The following is a 19,765-nucleotide window of genomic DNA, read 5'->3' as shown; positions in this document are numbered from 1 at the left end:
AGTTTGCAGCCAACAGCTCGCTCTGTGCATGCAGCCTATTTCACACGTTCATAAAATGCCCAGCAGACGCCGGGGCTGAGCTGGGGCGGCAGGAGGATGCTGCGAGCTACGCAGTGGGATGCAGAGACCGAACGTACCATCACCAAGAAACTTTCTTCTCCGTTTCCATCCCTGCTCCCAAGCCGCAGGCATCGTCGGGGCTGTGAACGCCCCTCCAAGCCCCATCGCTGCCTCCCCCGTCCGCCCCGCTGCCCCGCTGGACCCTGCTGCCAGCTCCCCTCCCGAGCGGCTGCCGGGGAGAAGCGGGCTGCTCTCCTCCCCACGGAGGCACCCACCAGCCACGAGCTCGTACTGAGGACGATATATAGATACCATCAGCGTTCGCAGGCTAACTATAAACCTCTTCCTAGGAGGTGAGCTACATAAACGTCCTTGTGTTTCTCAGCACGAGGGGCTGCCTGCTCTTGCAGGCAGCAGCCAGCAACCCTGCCGGCTGCTCTCATCCCGGCAGCTGCTTGTCCCCCATCCCAGCTGAGGGAAACCGAGGCACGGAAGAAGCGGGGAGAATCGCTGCGTGAGCACTCCTGGTCTGCTGCCATAAACAACAACTGCTTCCGTCACGGCCAGGGAAATCCGAGAAGGCCTGAATACCGGTGTCTTGGGGTCACTGGAAGAAGAAGAAACAGCATTCAGACCTGAACAAGAGCGAATTAGCTCATCAGGGCAGAGAGCGGCTGGAAAGAAAGACTGAACCTGGCAGCGCGCTCTCCCTTGTCCCACCCAGGGCACCCGTCCGTCCGCGGGCATTGCACGGGCTGCTGCAGGGAAGCACCTTTGCGCCGGTTCATCTGCTCCCAACAAAAGCACGCGGTTTGCAGTAGGCACCCAGGTGTGGCTACTGCTGGGAATTTCAATCCTATTCCCAACAGGATCCCGTGCACGTGAAAATCTGCCCGTGTTTCGCAGGTCTCCCTGGCCTTTCACGTTCACTGCTCAGCACCAGGAGCAGGTGGCCTGAGAACATCGAGCCCACAGGAGCACAAAAGCACGCGTTAGCCCTACACCTTTGCACCGTCCATCCTATCTAGTTACCCCGGGAAGGGTTAAACCAAGGTTTTGCGGCGCTGCCGTTGCTCGGTGTAGCCAGCTCTGGAACAAACTCGTTCCTTTACCTTTATGCAGGCAGGAGGCAGCGGGGAGGCCGGGCAGCACTGGGCAGCACATCTCCGGGTCCCTGCAGCGACTGTGCAGGTCAGGCTGCCCAGTAAAAGGTGTCCTGCAGCCAGGGGCAGAAGGCGGACGAAAGCCGTGGGGTCTGCAGCCCCACCGGAGAGCCCTCCCCGGCGAGCAGGCGCGCGGGGAGATGCGAGGGGAGCCAGAAATCTTCTGCTGGACGAACTCGAGAGTTGGACAGGGCGGCTGGGAACAGAGAGGAGCTGTGCTTCTGCCTCTTTTTGCAGGTTTGCTGTTGCCGGGGAGAGGTTTTAGGCTGTCATCCAGCTAATTCACACCAGAGAGACAAGCACTTGAATTAGTTGCATTATCTGCGCCCAGCTAAAGTGGACAAAGGATTAAAGTGTGCTGAGCACCACCGCCGTGATTTGCATCTCAGAGCCCCTTCCCACGGGCCCCCTCCGCTCCCGGCCCTTTTTTTGGTTTTGGCTGTGAGCCAGCCGGCGTGAGAGCCCTGTTTACAGAAGTGATGCCTAGGTTAATATTGCAAAAGCCTTCATCAAAGCCTTTAGTCGCTACTGAAGCAGAAGTATCCGAGCGTGGGCCGTGAGCTGACCGGGCTGCGCGCAGAGGGATGAGCCGCCCGCGCCGCGCACGCAGCCACGCGCTCGCTGCCCTCCGTTCCGCCAGCTCTGGTCATAGCCTCAGGTATGAAACTAACTTTCTGTCACCGTGGCGTATTTGAAATAACGAGCAAAATCAAACTCGTGTTCATTTTTAACCCTGCACACAAAACTCAAATGTAGCTATTGTTTTAGGGAAAAAACACTGTTTGAGTGCTAAATCAATATTGCCCTGTGCAGTGACCTTATGGGCACTTTGTTTGAGCTCATCCAGCTCCCAAAGGTGGTTTTTTTTTAAATGCGCGTTTATTCGTGTGGAGAGGATGGGGAACGCTGTCGCTAGGCTTTTCGTGCCGCTGGTCTCAAAGACATCAAAACTGGGATCTCTCAGAAGAAGCTCTAGATCTAACCAGAGGTAAAGCAAAAGCCTCTCTGCGATCACCGGATCCTAATTAATTAACGGCTTTAAGAATGTTTTTTTCACCACTAGCACTTGGTGCGGTTTTCCTGAAAGGTTCACGCTGCGCTCTGCCGCAACACGCAAGCTTTATAAGTTTCTATTTTTCTTGGCATTTGCCGAGTTTTCCCGGCTCGTCTCAGCACGGGGACTGAGTGACCTTAGCAATTGCCAGCAAGGGGACTCCGTACCATGAAAGCAGGTGAAAGGGAAAATAAGGGCGGGATCGAGGTAAGGCCAATTCCTACCTCAGAGGAGGTGTGGTCCTGTCTGTACCTGGCTGTGGGCACAGTCTTGTGAAATAGAAAAGGGGCAGGCAGTTGTTTCTCAAGCAATCTGTTGCCAGGATCCTGTAGTGAGAAGGAAGGGAAGTGCTGGAAGGAATGCAGAGTAAGTCTGGGGTGTCAGCTGCAAAAGGTATGGGTGCCTCGGAGCCTCGGGACCACCACCAGCCCTTCTCCGCGGGTCCGTTCGCTGGGCCGAGGGCTGCGTGGTAGCCGCGCTACCTTCCTCAGCAGGCTTGGCTTAGGAGGAGAAAGAAGCCATCATGTCCCAGGGAGGAGCAGCAGCACGCGAAGCTGCCAAGCCCCAGGACCGGGGATGGGCATGGATGGTCCTGCTCGCCGCAGTGGTGCTGCAGGGGCTGACGCTGGGCTTCCCCTCCTGCATCGGCATCTTCTTCACGGACCTGCAGCATGAGTTCCAGGCCAGCAATAGCGAGACATCGTGGTTCCCATCCATCATGGTGGCTGTGCTGCATGGAGGCGGTAAGTAACGGCCGCAGGGAATGCCCTCCACCACCTCCTGCGGTTGTGGTGCTGATGAGGGGCCCTAACGAGGGCTCTCTGAGCATTTCGTTAAGGCGGACGGTGGAAGGGACCGGGAGGGCTGAGCAGGCTACCTGGGCAGCGGTGCGCACCGTCTCCCGGCCACTTTGATCACACAGTCCAAAGCTAAATGTCCACAGATACCAAGCTCCCTTTTGCCACTCTAAGAGACAACCAAGACCCTTGGTCAAAGAAGGTGAAGCCCTTTCTCAGCCCAGCTTCTCCAGACCAGTGAGAACTTAATTCATAGCAGCTCTTCGAATAAGCTGGCGGGCAGCGCTGGGGCTTGGGTACTTTTTTGATTCATCTTCTGTCCAGGAGAGCACGTCTTCTTCCATGTGCCACATGACAACTGTGTTCTTCACGGCTGAAAAGATGCCAAAAGCCAAGCTCCTCCAGGTTGCTGGCGGAGGCAGAGTGTTAAAAGCAGCTCCTTGGGCGGTGGCATAGAGCGCACACCCGGGCAGGCATCAGGGTGGACGTGAGCACAGCTGGATTAACGCAGAATGTGGGTCAGGCAGCGCCCTCCGGGTGAGGGGGGTGGAAGGAGGGGTGGGCTTTGCGGATACTGGAGTGAATCACTGGTGTGTCGGCCCCCCCAAATAAATTGTGGGAGCTGCATAGGACAGGGTCCCCAGATCCCCCACCCAGATGGATATTTCTGCATAGAAGAGAAAAACAAATCCCCAGCAGCTCGAGCACTTCCCAGTGAGTGGTCCGTGTTGCTGCTGACTCCTCCGCGTGCCCATGCTTATTTGATAAAGAGACTACCCAAACCCCACCAGGCAAAAGAAGCCAAGTACCCAGTGACGCCCACGTATCCGAGCCACATATCCCCGAGTTCATACCTCCTTCCAGTACCGGTGAAAGGTGACACTATCGTATGAAGGAAAAAAAAAAAAAGCAGAGTCCTGACTCAGGCTGATGCGAAGGCAGTGGCAGGTTCAGTCTCTCCGGTGCAGGACTTGGCTGGCAGCCACCTCCCATGGGAGGGAGAGCCTGCACCTTAGCAGGAGCAGCCGGGTCCAGAATTGCAAGGCGCAGATGGAAAAGAGACCTCAGGGGAAGCAGCTGCAGGAGGAATTGTCACTGGAGGTCAGCAGGAATGGAGCAGTGTCCTTGGGGCTTTGAATTTGGGCACTGCTGGGCATTCCCCGTGCTGCCTGCCATCCCCTGCGGTCCTGCTGTGGTTGGTGGGAAGGAGCCACACGGGATCTGCGGGCTCTGGGGAACGGTCTCAGAAGCAGCTCAGTCCCAACATGTCCGGGAAGGACAAGCCTGGTGGTATCCCCAAGAAACTATCCATTATCCTACCTTCTTTAACGAAGTAATTGTTTTGTAGGAGGCTGGAACCACAGTAAAAGGTAATATAAAGACAGCCAATAAGCAGATCCAAAAGTTATAACTTAGACAAGGAACGAATAGCCTCATGTTAATCCTATCCACTAACAGAATTTGTCAGGGCATAGCCAGTGAGTTACAAGAGTTGCTGCTTTGCTTGCCAGGGATGGCTCCTGTGGCAGGCTGTTACAGCCGAGGAGCGCTCGTTCTTGTCCCCCAACAGCATCAGGCAGCAGTAACACAACCAGAAACCAGGAAGAAAAAGCAACAAAACCCCAGAGATAAAAGCCTTCCTCTCAGGCCAAGCGTGTATGGCTTTTGCTGCAACTTCTGACCTCCTTTGCAGTCGGCCCGGCTCTTAAACCCTTTCCAAAATTGCGTTCTGCTATGTCACCGGTGTCTCTTACGGGTGCTTCTCTCTTTTCGTCTCCTTTATTCTTTTTAATTCGGAGGAACTGAAGGGGGAAAAAAGCATATTTGTTGCAAAAATTGGTAAAAAGAGGAAGGGGAATGGACAGAGCAGCCCATCCTCGGAGCGGTCAGGGCGGTGCGAGGGGCCCGCGCAGGAGCGGCAACCTCCGCTCCGCAGCGCTGTGGAAGGAAACAGGGAAGGGCACAGTGCAAACAATAGCTCATAACTTATTAAGCCAAACAGATCTCTCTACCCACGCGATGTTCCTGGGTAAAAGCGATTAACAATTATTTGTTGTAAGAATCATTTGAGAGACCTCAGGATCCTCTGGCCGTCTCCGAGAGGGGGAATGCAAGGCTCCTGCTCCGAGATATTCCTGCACGCAGCTCTCTGCATCGCACTCATACAAATGCAGCACTTTTGTTGGAACCATTTTTGCAAAGGAAAGCCCCAGGGAAGCAAGAAATAACACCTGAAACCTAGAAAGCAAGTTAATGGGAACAAATAATGAAAAACCCTTAAGATTTTTAGAGCCAATCTCATTATTTTGGAGTGTTCAATTTATGACTTGTGGCTACGTGGGTTGGTTAAACAGCAGTACCACCCTTAATGTCTTCAGCAGGAGGAAAAATGATCCAGTCACCAGTGTGCCGAACACTTTTTCAAAGGCCAGTTGAAGTCTGAGGTGAAAATCTCCCAAGCAGATCAAAATACAGACAGCTGCAGTCCTAATTTTAATAATGTTCCACTGTTCACTGGGCTATGTGGATTTTATTTCAAACCAGACGTTGATTTAGGTCACAAATATGCCACAGGTTATTTTTCCCTACGCTGATTGACTCCTAATTCTGAAGCTTACAGTCATTTCGCATTTGCTTATCTAAGTTTAAGTGTTCAGAAGAGGGGAAAAAATAATGAAACTTGGAAAACCTTGAGGATCCTCAAAGGCACAGGGAAAGAAACTTTACCTTCAGCTCCTCTTCTGCCGGAGCGTGCAGAGGGAAGATGTTTCCCACTGATGGTCTGCAGGCCTGAACTAATCTTTTCCTACCCCAAAATGAAGGATGCTAAATGGCATTGACAAACTAATTTACCACAATCTCATGGAATTCACCCAAAGTCTATGAAAACCGAAGAATTAACTGACCTTAAGCACCCACCTCCCTGCCTATTTGTTCATTGCGTTCTCTGATGAAATAACTTAACCCTTTCCTAGTAAAGCCTGCCAGCAATGCGGGAACACGACAAAACGCCGGTTTCTGCCCCAGCCGGGCAGAGCTGGCTCTGGCCCATCGGAGCCGCCCGCGTCTCGCTCCCACCTCTGCGGTGGCCGCGTGGGAGCGGGAACCGGGGCGTGCACGTCCGCTCCTAGGCTTGGTCCTCTTGGAAGTGGACACAGTTAAACCTACCCACCCCTGCCAGGTATGCCAGGACAGGCATGTGCAAAGAGCTGTGCTGACAACATCTTATTATTTTCCTGGGAAGACGACTTGCAGGACAGCTGCAAGACTCCACAAGCTGCAGCTTGGATGCTGCTGCCTGAAGCTTAGATTGATTCCATGCAGACATGAATATACCTCTCCAGCCATTTTCAAATACTCCTCCTCAATGACGTCTATTTTTCTCCCATTCCTGATCTAGCTCAGCATCAATCTGCCTTCTCTTGTAAGGAATTTCACCTAGTAGCAGGACACCAAGGGCAATTTAGGAGATTTTGTGGTGAAATATTTGAAAGCCACAGTGAAATGAGAGTGGAAGTAGGCAAACAGAAATATCACCCTGCTTCGCATCTCTTCCTTGGAGGCACAGAAATCCAAGTCCTCTCCTTTTTCAAATCATTCCCGGGATTTATATCATGTGAGAACAGAATTAGACTTGAAGGTCCTTCCTCCATTCCATTTCCAAGAGTTTTAACTAAAATCCATCACAGGGAAGCTTAGAAATCCTACTTGATGGCCAAAATCCAAGCAGCTCACAGGAGCCTTCCCCTCAGCTAACAGGCCGACCACGCACTTGGGAGGATCGGGGAATATATTTTCTCTCCCTGGCTCCCCTACTACATTATGCTGCTGGGACAGCCCTCAGGGTCTCTCGACTATATAATTTGATAATTGCAGCAGTCCAAAACATTTTTCCTTCCTCCCTAACTGCTTCCCTTTTGCTTCTTTGCTTCCAGGGCCCCTCTGCAGCATCTTGGTGAAGCGATTTGGCTGCAGGTTTGCTGTGATGCTGGGAGGCCTGCTCAGCGGCGTGGGCATGGTGTCCAGCTCCTTCTGCAAGTCCATCAGCCAGCTTTACTTAACTGCTGGCCTCATCACCGGTAAGCACCCAAGACCAGCAGGAAAACCCAGCTGCTGTGCTGGACTGGAGAGACTGGAAATAGCGAGAGTCCCGACTAAGTGCTCACGTTTTTTCCGTTCGTCTGTGAAATAGGATAAATCAAAAGGCCCAGAGCCCAGCAGGAATCGTACAGCAGCTCGGCTTGCCCTTCGCACCCCTTTAACACACGCCTCATCCAGCCAAGCTCACTGGAAAGTGCTTCTCTCTGGAAAAAGCTATGGGTCTCCAGAGGGCGAAACGGAGAGCAAAGATGTCTGTTCTTTTTAGTGGCTTCTCAGCCTTTTGTCTTTGAAGAAGGGAGGGTTTTTTTTTCAATCTTGGAACATAATGTGTTGGGACAGCGGCCTTCCCAAGTTCCCTGGGCTTGTATTTCACCACTCCCAATCTGGGCAAATGTGGAGATATCTTTTTCTAACAAAAGAATGTGTTGGTTTTGAACAGAAGTAACAGATGGGAACTTTTCCTTTCCAAATATTTCTCCTATGTGACTGATGTTCAACACTTGCTTTTTTCTAGCACAGAGAAATTAATTTCTTCAGCCAGGTTACTTTGGGACCAGTCCTGTTGGATCTTGCAAGCTAAGCTGTGTCCGCTGCCTAGAGAGAAAACCAAGTAACTCCCCGAGCCCTGATGAAAGGGTCGGGAAGCAGCACTGCTTGTTGCATGCGGTATAAACCCCAAGTTTTTAATGAGCAATTCCATAGCAATTTTAGGAATGGCAGCGTGCCCCAGACAAATGTTAGCTTAGATTTAGTATACCCGAGAACACACGGAATTTAATTTACGCACAACATCCTTCTTCACGCCTTGTGTGGGGTTTCTGAGTGCTAATCGCTGGGGGTTGTCCAGGCTGGCAGGCGGGGAGAGGCTCCAGTGGCAGAAGTCATCTGTGGGTACACTCCGGATTTGGGCTCTTTTCACCCTTTAAGACAAAGCAGAGGGACCATGCACTGTCATTTTCTCTTTCCTTCCTACCTTTAGGTCTGGGATCATGCTTCAGCTTCCAGGCAGGAGTGACTGCGCTGGGCTACTACTTTGTACGGTGGCAAACGCTGGCCAACGCCATGGCATCCACTGGCGTCTCTCTGGGTTTCACGCTGTGGCCGCTGCTTTCTCAATACTTGCTGGATGAGATGGGCTGGAGAAACACTTTTCTCATCTTTGGAGGAATACTGCTGAACTGTTGTGTTTGTGGAGCCATCATGAGACCAATTCAGCTTGCATCAAGGCCACCACTACAGTCACCCAAGCATGCAGAGGAGCCAGGGAGAAGAGCAGAAGGGGCACAGCTCTCCAATGGAGCATCTTCTCCCCACCCCGAGCTCCAGCAGCAAACCAGAAGGACGGCATGCTTCCAGATGCTGCAGAAGTACCTGGCTTTTGACATCTTCTGTCAAAACAAAGGTTACCAGATCTACACGATCGGAGTGGCCTGGATGATGATGGGGTTTGCATTACCCCATGTCTACCTTGTGCCTTATGCCATCCAGAACGGGGTGGAGGAACGCAAGGCAGCCCTCCTCATCTCCGTTATCGGGTTCATCAACATCTTCATACGCCCGTTCACAGGGCTGCTCTCAGGACACAGGATCTTCACAGGGAGACGCATCTACCTGTTCAGCCTGGCTGTGCTCCTCTGCGGGCTGAGCAATTTCATTTGTGTCATTTCAGCCGAGTTCAGCGTGCTCATCATCTACTGCGTCATCCTCAGCATAGCCATGAGTGGCATCGGGGCACTCACCTTCCAGGTGCTGATGGACGTGGTGGAGATGGACAGGTTCTCAAGTGCTCTAGGGCTCTTCACCATCCTGGAGAGCATCACGCTCCTCATCGGACCCCCTCTCACAGGTGAGAGATGCTATTAAAGCAGGCTGGGGAAAAATCGGGTGTTTAGACACTGGTGACAAGTACTTGGGAGCATAAAGAAGAGAAATGAGGGAGTTTCCAAACCCACGCAGGCAGGTGAGTTACGCAAAGGGAGGAATGCAAAAGGCAGAGTCGGAAAGGAAGGGTCAGCCCCTTCTCACAGCTGGAGGAGGGTCATTTCTGCAGCCGCCCGAGTGTCACTGCAGCAGCAGCGGACAGTGAAGAAGTTACCCACTCGGTCGGCAGCTTGGATCGGGATGGGAGCGAGGAGAGCTTCGTTCCAGAGGCAAGACACAGAGAGGAATTCCTGTGGTAGGATCTTGCTGCCCATGAACTATTTCACTGCTCTGCTAGTGTGCGTTGTTTTAGCTGTGAAGTCTCAAGGAATTGCTAACATCCCATTAAACAAATGAACTGTGATCGGGATTATTACCATCTCTACATTATTCAAAAGCCTTATAGTAAAAGCTTCTGTTCACTCTTCTTGCTGAGTTCTAGAGGGTATTAATTTTTCTCTGGAGACAAGAAAGGAGCTAGTTATGACCCCCAATCCAATAAATTATTCACAGATGTCACAGTTCGCTCCAAATGCCACTAAGTGGCCTGCCCAAGACGCACCTGCTCCTGCAGTACAGCAGCAAATTCAAAAGGCTAACAAGCAAGAAACGTGAACCTGAGCACGAAGCCTCAACGCAGGCTTTAGTTCTCTTCTGGGGACGAGGAATTTCGTGCCATTCAGCAGGGAAACAGCGCCTGTTCTAAGAACGGGATGATAACATGCACCACGTTCCACGGTATTCCCTGGCCGAAAGGGTGTCAGTCACTTCTCTCAAAGTGCAAAAAAGGTCTTTTCTTGGACATCTCTGATAGGAGTGGCCATTGGGCAAAACCAAGTACAGTAAAAGCAGCTCCATTTCTATTTGTAGTCCTAATATCTGCTAAAGAAAAGTGCACTATGAAAAGAAACATCACCAGTCTTTACTGAAGAATACAAGCAAACAAACATTCCCGTATTTCCATATAAATAAGCAGCCTATAGAGAAGGCATCATATATTTGACCTGAGTATCGCCTCCCGTCTCTAACATGAGTGTTAAATTACTCATTTGATATATCACGCTTCTAAATGTTTGACGCTGAGGGCGCTTCATGTTCGTTATAATGCTTGCTGTGCTGTGAATTCTCCTCTCCCTGATTACACACTATTAGAGATAAGTTTTCAGTTTAGAGACCCTAACATGTCGATTTTTGAGAGATTTCTCCATTTATTTCCTCTGTTTTCTGACCTGGGATGTCACAGGGTCACTCGCGGCAAAATCCAGTGAGTGACAGTGGCACAGGGGTCCTCTGCTGAGCCAACAAAATGAATCGGCGGGTTGGGGAAAAGTTACAATTTCCTTCCTTTCCTGATTTTTCTGTGTATTGAGAAATACTTTATACAGAAGCAGAAACATCACCTGAGCGGTGACCACAAAAAACCCCAAACAAACCCTAGAATCTAGCGGAGAGAACTTAACTCATCTGTGAATGCTTTTTTGTATATGGCAGTTTGATGATTTAGGTTTAACATTTATGTGTCACCCCGTTGCCTTTAGTACGCAACTTCTCTTCAACTAAGCTGTGGCTTCTATTTCAGGTCTCCTGGTGGACCTGACTAGTGATTTCCACTATGTCTTCTACAACTCCAGTTTCCTCCTGATATCAGCTGCATTATTCATGGGGCTCAGCTTCTGCGCTCTGGAAAGAAAAAACAGATTGAAAGAGGCTTCAAAAGCACCTTTGGATAATCCCTCCAGAAATCAGTACAGCGAAACGCCAACCGAACCACAGTCTGAGAGTCAGTCCCCGCCAGCAGTTGTGTACATCACAAGCATATGAAGAGAAAGAAAAGAAGGAAAAAACCAAAAAAAAAGAGGAACAGAAAGAATTAGCCGCCCTGTACAAACCTAGACAAGGGCCAGCACTGATGGCAGATGAGAAAACAAGCGTCTGCTTTCCACAACTGTCGTCATCCTCCCGCCCTGCATTCCCACTGCGCGGGGCCGCGTCCGGCTCCCGGCTCCCGGTCCAGCCCGCGAGCGCCCAGCGCCAGCCAAAGAGCCGAAGGACAAAGGGAACGGCGCCTTCCCAAAGCAAACCACGGGATAACAGCCATGGTAACCAGCGCGGAGAGACAAAAGCTCTGTCGGTTCAATCGGTTTAAGTCAGTGCCTTTAAGAAGTCACTGGGATTTCATACCCATTTCGGTTGGTAGCACTGGACAGTACGTATTAAAGGCTATGCACGATGGTAGTTCTTTCACAAAGAAGTATTATTGCCTCATCTGAACATGCAATTTTGGTGCAGACTTATATGAAGTTTTCTGGCTGCTTCCTATGCTGGGGGTGGCAAGACAAACACTTTCCACAAGAAGCGTGTTATTATTTTCCACATCTCTCAATGTTGTAGCGAGGCCGCTGCATGGGTTGCAGAACTCAGCCAAGTCTCTACTAAGATCAAGTATTTTCTCCTGCAAGGTGTACGTATGAGTTCTTCATGCCAAGGACATTTTCAAAGCCTCAAAGTTTCAACTCCAGATCATCAAAAAGGAAAAAACCCAAACCTTAAAGTGCCTCCTTTGTATAACCAGTGATATCTCAAGTGCTTCTTGATATATCATAAAACAGGACTCATGGCTTCTGTAAATACACTTCTTTCCAGCATTAACCGGGGCTTATTTTGGGGGGAGAGGGCAGGGAAGGTGTTAGTAGACCTGAGAATAAGCGTATGCATCCTTATATAGGGCCAAATTCAAAGCCACTGTCATTCCCCCTTGTGTAAATGAATTTAGCTCTTTAGTCTTAGACTCTCAGACTTAATTACACCAGCATTCTCATTATCGAGAAGTTTGCACAAGCATAACTTACATTTCTTATAAACACAAGTATAACCTACAAATAAATCTGTGGAGAGAAGTATACTGAGAAGAGCCAGCGTTACTGACTTTCACAGCCATACAGCCTTGGCTTTTCTTGCCGCGCTCCTGGGAGTTACACTGGTGAGTACCAAGATGAGACCTGCATCAGCCCCCGGGCTCCCTCGGCATCGGCTGGAGTTGGTGACTGTTTATTTTCTGTATCGCCCCTGATCTGACAGCAGCAGAGAGCTCACAAAGCACCGCAGGTGAAGACTACTCCGCACATTAGAGCCATCAGAAAGACGGAAGCATAAAATGGGAGCGCAATGGAAGCAGAAACAGCTTTCAACTCAACTGCAGGGCTTCTCTTGAGAACCGTTACATCAAATTCCTAGCTACAAAACCAGTTTTCATTAGCGTGGTGGGCTCCCCAGACAAAACAGACGAAGCAACCAAAAAAACCCACACTGGATGAAAGCCCTGGAAAACTGACTCCAAGGTCTTCAGAGACTACAACGGCTTCCCAGCGGGGTTTTAGGGTTGAAGAGGATCAGCCCTTCGGAGCGGTTCCTGCTCCTACCGCTCAGCAGTATCTGTATTTCGGTACTGCTCCAGGATCACTGAAGCAGTAGGCTTTGCATTTCCTCATCAAACATATACTTAAAAAAAGGGCTAGTGGGAGCCGTACATATCTAATCTCTCATCACACGTGTTTATTAACTTGTGTAATGCTTACATAGTCCATAACTACAAAGTAAACAGGGACCGGTCCTTCTCAGCTTACCAAAACAACGACTGCTGTGCGTTCCTAGGAAAAAGGTGGGGCTTTCCCCCTTCCAAAAAAAAACCCAATGAAAAGAGATCAAGTCCCGAACCTCTTCTAGCGATTGCGAATAAACCAGCTAAGCAGCTGAACAGATTGCCATTTTTTTCTGTGTGTAATTCTTAAATTTTAAATTCTGTTCACCTTTCTGCATTCCCTTTCTGTTTCCTTCCAGAAACACGGGGTCACGTTGTCCCAAATCCTCCCACTGCTACAAATGTCCGGGGCAAAACAGGCAAGATACGGTGTAAGCTACAACCCCTCAAAATTCCTCACAGGAAAAGAGAGGTTAGTTGAAGGAGCAATAGGATGCTTCTCCTGCGTGGAGCCAAGGGCTCTGTCTGCAGGGGTTTGGCTCCAGCTGGCTCGTGAGCAAGCAAATGCATGGTCTGACGCATGCTTGCAAGACACAGGGAAAGGTGCTCACCGGCTGAAGCTGTCACCCAGAGCTCAGCTCCTCCTACGCCACGGCAAAGAAACCTCTTTTGACTATTTCTTATCTGGGCACGGCAGTGCGAGGTAATTTAGGACGGGAAGCTAGGAGAGTGCTTTATAGAACTGCTTTTTGACACTCCCAGACTCGGCACCAGCGTCACTGGGACTTATTTGCAGAGGCAGAGAGATGTTTCTGGGAAGAAAAACCACGAATTCACCAATCCTTTATTTTAACTTTTCTCAATTTGTTGACTAAAAACTTTCTAGCAGCCTTACAGCGTTTAAGCTGGCCGAAAGCTGGGTTGTCTCCCCTGGTTACTTCCCGCAGACCCTTTAGAAGCAATCCACAACCCGCAGGTTGGAAACACATGTTGGAGAGAGAAGAGTTGACATGTTAGGCTGTGTTTCCACCGGTAAATAAGATGTCTGAGCTTCCATAATGGAGAAAAATACCCGCTCCTGTCCTGTTCCACAGCTCTCCGCCCCTCTCTCTCTTTTCAACCTGAATTCCAAGCTGCCGTAAGCAGGAGCTCTGTAAAGCGTAAGCGAAGGGACCAGGCCTACCGAGCATGCGGCGGTGTAAGAAATATTCCCCCTCCGAGCGATCGTACAGGAGCGGTAATACTCAGTCCTTGAGAATCTTGAGGCCCAGAAGAAAAACAAGCAATAAAAGTTCCTTTCATTAGTCTAAGGTTGTCCCGTTACGCAAGGCAACCACAGCTTAATTACCACCACCCCGTGAAGCGGGTTTTTTTAACACCTACAGATGGTAAAATAGCCCTGGCTTTAAATATGGGCAAACACTAATACCTCCGGCAGGTTACAAACCTCTGAGAGCCAGCAGAGCAAGAAAAGCTGACCAGAAATAGATGTCCCTCGCTCGCCTGGTCCCCTCTTACCCCTCCTGCTCCCTTTATCATTTAAAGTGTCATTAACCTTGCAAGCTAAGCGTTTTTGCAAGGAGCGCTTGTCCTCACCGCAGCGAAACATTCACCAGAAGTTCACACCGAAATATTGCAAGATCATGATCCTTAAAAGCCGTAGATACTCTGCCAATGTAATCCTTGGAAAAGTTTAATAAAAACCCAAAGAAAGGTCACGGTAAACTTGCACTCTCTAAACCACCTCAGAAATGCAAAATCCCTTAAATGAAGAGCTTGCCATGCTGTTTGCAGACCTGGCTAGTAACCGCAGGAAAAGAAACACAACTACTAGAAATGAAAATCCACCGAATTCTAACTTTGGTGTGCTACCAGTGTCACTGGACTGGCCCCTGGAGCTGTGAAAACCCCGGCTACACCAGCCCATTCTGTGCTAATTATTCCGGCAACAGCAAGCGCTGGGAGCGCTCGGACAATTAAACAACACAGCCGAAACTGGGGGAGTAAATGGCCTGAGGAAGAGGGTTACAGACCCCGGCCAGCGCTGCCTGCGGCCAAGCGATCTTTCTGGATGATCAGGACAAACTCCCCGCCGTAAGGCAGCACAAAGACAAGCAGCACACAGCTGGTAGCAAAGCGGGTCGTGGAAGCAGCAGTAGCACCGTCTGAAACCCCCGCAGAAACCTCTGAGGACTACAAAACCAGGGGATGTTATCCAGCTCCTCCAGGAGGCAGCTCCAACACAGCAGGTTAAATGTAAAATGCTTCTCACACCTCTTAACCCGCTTTGATTCAACTCCCTGCAAGACAAAGGCATCGCGCCGTTCCCAGAAGCCAAGCCCCGGTGTTCCTCTCCCCCCGATTCCTTCTCGCCACGCACCGAAGAGCGTGGCCTGGAGAGGCAGCCCCTGAACCTCAGCCAGCAGAGCCCCCAGCCCCTTCTGAACGCTGCTCTGTGAAACCGCTCCGGGGAACAAAGGTCCTGCTGCTTCCGTGCATGCAAAATTACACCCACTGGTCAGCCGGATCTAGTACTTACGAACAGAAGTCATGGCATTTTCCCTCTCTAAATACTGTTTTTCCCCCCTTATTAATCAATCCCAGTATCCTTAATCGCTTCTCTTTGTACTGACCAGCTCCTCTGCCTTTGTTTTCTCTTCTGCTTTCTCACGTTAGTCATTCACTTTCTGTGTAATGACAGATGTGGCTTTAAAGTATGTCAACACTTAGCACTTACAAAGGCATACATTGAAAGGGATTTGTTAATACCCTAGCAAAACATTCCAATATTGAAGGAGTCCGTAGCACTTTTGCTGATCATTTTCATATATAGAGACACATATAGAGACACACATATACTTACCGACTTGGGCTGATAATTGCGATAAGAGTTGAAGTTGCTAGCACAGGCCTGGCTTAAAGTTTTATACCTGGCAGAAGTACTTCACATTCTGTCCTCCCACACCACTGCAATGCTAAAAGCTTTAGCATCACCGCATTCAGCGTAGCTTCTTTGCTCATCCTTCTATTTAACGTGGTCACGGGCAGATATTTTACTACCCCCAGCCGTGCGGGAGGAGAGATTATCAGCCCAACGCGCTTGTCACTGATGCCACGTATTTGGCGGATCGGTCCACGTTCAATTTGCTTTATATGAAAATCAGCTGCACTTGGAGAGAACGCAAAAGACAACATCTGCTCGCAGCCTGTTTCCTACCTTATCTACAGAAGAACCTCCATGCATTTAATTGCTTCAATAAAAGCAACGCGAATTGCTGCAAAGTCCACCCCCCCGCTTTATGACGTTTATGTACCTTTACCTTAGGTACTTACCCGACGCGAGCCGCAGCCGAATCCACTTGCGGTGCTCATCGCCACAGTGGTTTCTCTGGAGCTGGGCCAGTTCAGAATCAGGTAATTGCTCTGCGTTGTGCTTAGACCAAGGTATTGTACCACCAGGGCGGGATTACCTGCTGCTGTTTTAATTCACGCCTTCCTGGCTTCGTTTTTTCTCCCCAGGTAATTTATCTTACCGTGCACGTATTCTGCCTTCTTTTTACCTTTTCCTTCGGCTTTGAATCCTTCTGCCATTTTACAAAAGGTAAAAAAAATCCCCTCCCATTGTCCTTTACCCCGTGAGCTGTGATCCCGTATTAAAACTGAAACGAAAACCTTTATTCCTGCCAGCATCGCTCCCCACCCTTGCCCTCCGTGCCGCCGCAGCCGTCCCCGTCCCCGCGTCCCCCGTTTCGCCGCGGCGAGCAGAGACGCCGGGCGCGGGGCCCCGACGCGGGCGGCAGAGCCGCGGCCTGGGCTCTCCCCACGCCGAGCAGCGCCATGGCGGCCGCCCTGGAGAGCCGGGAAGGCCAGCGGCACTGAGCGTGAAGGGCGGCTATTGCAACTGAGCAGGAAAATTACATAGATGTGAACATTTTTTGAGTATATAGCTAGCGGGCGAGGGAAGGTTAGCTCCTTCCCAGAGCAAAGTGTTTAAATATCAAAGTTTTGCCATACAGTGAAATACAGAGCCAAACACCACAGCACGCTCGTTTATTTGCAGGGATCGGTAACCGGTAACAGGGTCCGCGGGGAAGGAAGCCCCGCCGCAAGGCGCTTCCCTGCCGCCCCGCCCGGGATCCGCGCTCGGCAGCCGCCCGCCTCGCCCTCTGCTCCGGCCTCGCCTGGCAGCAGCCGCCCCGGGGCCCCGCACGGCGCCGGCAGCGGCCGGGAGCCGCCGGCCGCGGCGGAGGAGGAGCCGCCGCCCGCCCGAGGGGAGCGGGGCTCGGCCGCTCCCCGCCCACAAGATGGCGGCGGGCGGGCCCGTCCCGCCCTGAGGCCGCCGGCGGCTCCGCGCCCCGCGGGACGCGGCCGTGGGGAGGCCTCGCCCTGAGCGGGCAGCGCCCGCGCCCCGGCCGCACCGCGGGGCTCCCCGGGGAGGGCAGAGCCGAGCGCCGGGCGCCTGCGGGGGTTCAGAGGCTGAGCCCGGGGCGTCCCCTCGCTGCCGGGGCCGGGATGGAGCTGGGGCGGCTGGAGTACCTGCAGGCCCTCGTCACCGAGTTCCAGGTGACAGACAGCCCAGGTAACCCCGGGCGCTGCTGCTCGCCGGTACTCTCGATGTACGCGCCGATACACGTTGAGCGTGCTTGCTCACGCCCCCGATGCTTCTCCGTTGCAGAGGCCAAGGAGCAGGTACTGGCCAACCTGGCCAACTTCGCCTACGATCCCAAAAACTACGAGTACCTCCGGCAACTTCAGGTCCTGGATCTGTTCCTCGATACGCTCACCGAAGACAGCGAGACCCTCGTGGAGTTCGCGATTGGTAAGGATTGCACCCGGCCGCCCGGGTAAGGGGCCGGCAGGCCGGGGCGCCGGGCCCGGCCCCGCGGTTTGGCGGTCAGCGTCCTCCCCGAGAGGCAGATAGCAGTTGTGCTGCGAGGACGGGCCCTGCGGCGCCGATAAGGCTTCGCTGTGCTGATAAGGCTTCGTTTAGCGGAGAATGAGTGGAATGGGGTGAGAGGTAGGAGGCAGGTACCTCCCCTTCATCCTAATACAGCTGCTGTGCTTGAAAGATGCTTTCTGGAAAGGTTTTTTTTTTAAAAAGACCAAGTAAACACTAGATGGATTACTTTAACAAAACCTCTCCTATGGAGAAGCAGTCGTTAATACATAAATTGTTGCCCTGTATCATGAACAGGTCCAATGTTATCTACTACTATTGCCAAGCAGTCTTCTAGAACACTTACCTGAAATTTTTCAATAAGCCCTCTGAGGAACTGCCTTATGATGATACATCTGAACATAAGCTAAGGGGCCAGATCCTAATGGTGAGTGATTCCATGAGATGCTGGTAAATATATTTGATTTTTGAGGTTTGTGGCTGAGCTACAGCAGGGAATGGCTGTATCTTAAAAGCCGCCGGTACAAACATTCTGTGCCTCTTGGCCACTACTGTTACCTCTGTTCGCTCTTTTTCTAACACACCTGCAATAAGCTGCTGGCTTGTAGCCCCTGTTAGGGTTAAGCGATACTGGAATTTGTTCTGTGAAAGACATTATGTCCAGTAGTACAGTGCCCTCTAATGACATACAGGAGGAGGAATGTTCTGGTGGAAAATCTCTGGAAAGAATCAAGAAAACCTTGCCCAGTAAGCTGTTAAGAATTTTCCATCCAAATCTCTCAGAAAATCTGGATGCTTATTTCTGTATGAGAAAAAAGGGATCAGCAGTGAATTTGAACCTTAGTATGAAAAAGATGAGGCTGTGAAGAGTCTGTCTTGCACGTGTCGGACATTTTCTCTTGCTGTTTCAGGCGGTCTTTGTAACCTGTGCCTGGATAAAACTAACAAAGACTACATCCTGGAGGCAAACGGGGTAGAGCCCGTCATCAACTGCCTCTCCAGCTCCAACGAGGAGACGGTCATGTCGGCAGTCACGACGCTGATGTACCTGACAACGCCGCAGTCGCGCCAGCAGACCACGGCTCTCCCGGTGGTGGAGTGCATGCTTCGCTTCTCTCTCTCAGCCAGCAGAAGGCTGAGCAATCTGGCAACCGTCTTCCTGGAGGATTACTGCACACCGCTGCAAGTGGAGGAGGCCAGGAATCTGAGCAAACACACAGCGGTGGGCATTCCTCTCCCCAAGGACTGAAGCTGCCCGAGCAGCGCGGCGCTGTTGAGAGGGAGACCTCCCTCTGTCCTCCCAGGCCTCGGCTTTCTGCTCAGCAGGTCAAGAGTGGGTCAAGAACAACATTAAAGAGGGAAACTGGCCGTACCAGCGCTTGGTTTTAGTTAATAAAGAGGAGGGTACAGCACTACCCTGCCAGTCAGGCCAAGCACGCAGCTAAAACTGCAAGCAAATATTTAAAATAGAACAGGTCACGGGTGTCAGAGCGCAGGTTGCCAAGTGCAGCCCAGCACCCGGCTTGCACAAATAACCCTTCCCAGCAGCTAGGGGGGTTTCTGCGTGGGTTACTGGGCAGCTCATATCCCCTCCAGTTCCTGGCTGGTTCTGCTGCAGCTCTCTTCAGTGCCAACTCAAATGACTTTGAAGTGTCGCATAAACGTTATTGCTCCTGCAGAAGAGAGAAGGTGTTTCCCTGCCCCGGCAGTTTGCAATCTCACTGCGTCCCTTTGGTGCTAAACATGCCATCCTGTCATCGTGGCACAGGCACCCGGCTAGGAAATCGCGGCGCAGGGCAGGTTGTAGCTGTCCTGTAAATCAGGAAGTGGAAAGTGGTTTTTCTTTCATTACCACTGGTAAGAAAGGTGAAGATAAAAAAAAAAGGGCTCATGGTACTCTGGCTCATGAGAACAGCTGTCTTGTAAAACCTTCTCTTAATAAAACATTACCTTAAATGCTGTGTAAACAGTCTTGTATAAGCTCATAAATATTTCTCTACAGCACTTGCAGCCCAGCCTTCGCCCACTCTTACTCGCGCACGTGGCCCAGAAATTGCCCAGCGTGGTCTCCTTTCATTGTCAGCCAACGATGCAAAAGGCAACCCAAAGCCAGGGTGGCTAAATACGTAAAATTTAAAAGGCTCTGGCTGCTGAGCACAGCCTTGCCTGACAGACGCCCACGCTGTGTCTGCTCAAGTTCCCTTCTTCCTCTCCACCCCCCCCCCCCCCGGCCCCCAGTCAGCCCAAAACAAACGGGAGCGAGGTTAAAAGCACATGCACACGAGAAAAAAAAAC

General features: G+C 51.2%; 2 protein-coding genes across 3 annotated transcripts; both read left to right on the top strand.

Moving 5' to 3' along the window:
- Window positions 1–2,800: 2,800 nt before the first annotated feature.
- On the top strand, window positions 2,801–10,916 carry SLC16A5 (solute carrier family 16 member 5; the record flags this gene model as incomplete). The annotated part of the gene is made up of 4 exons (XM_082326564.1): window positions 2,801–3,020; window positions 7,010–7,153; window positions 8,155–9,021; window positions 10,675–10,916. 4 exons carry the CDS (start codon window positions 2,801–2,803, stop codon window positions 10,914–10,916), a joined length of 1,473 nt encoding a protein of 490 aa, XP_082182690.1.
- Window positions 10,917–16,911: 5,995 nt separating this feature from the next.
- ARMC7 (armadillo repeat containing 7) lies at window positions 16,912–19,432 on the top strand. 2 transcript variants are annotated; one of them, XM_082327132.1, is made up of 3 exons: window positions 16,922–17,152; window positions 17,249–17,392; window positions 18,382–19,432. In XM_082327132.1, the coding sequence occupies exons 1-3, from the start codon at window positions 17,086–17,088 to the stop codon at window positions 18,717–18,719; spliced, it is 549 nt and encodes a 182-aa protein (XP_082183258.1). In that variant the 5' UTR covers window positions 16,922–17,085; the 3' UTR covers window positions 18,720–19,432. The 2 variants fall into 2 exon arrangements, with proteins under 2 accessions (XP_082183257.1, XP_082183258.1); XM_082327131.1 differs by having other exon boundaries at window positions 16,912–17,392.
- The last annotated feature ends 333 nt before the right edge of the window (window positions 19,433–19,765 follow it).

Source organism: Platalea leucorodia (genome assembly GCF_965183815.1).
Source record: "Platalea leucorodia genome assembly, chromosome: 14".
Lineage (NCBI taxonomy): Eukaryota > Metazoa > Chordata > Aves > Pelecaniformes > Threskiornithidae > Platalea > Platalea leucorodia.
Note: the sequence above shows the minus strand (reverse complement) of the source record. Positions and strands in the feature narration are given on the sequence as shown.

What these genes read in the sequence shown, in the direction of transcription:
- ARMC7 (XM_082327131.1), top strand. Translation starts at nt 17,086, where the DNA reads ATGGAGCTGGGGCGGCTGGAGTACCTGCAGGCCCTCGTCACCGAGTTC. An exon ending in CCTCGTGGAGTTCGCGATTG is followed by an intron (nt 17,393 to 18,381) that starts GTAAGGATTGCA and finishes TTGCTGTTTCAG; the next exon opens with GCGGTCTTTGTAACCTGTGC.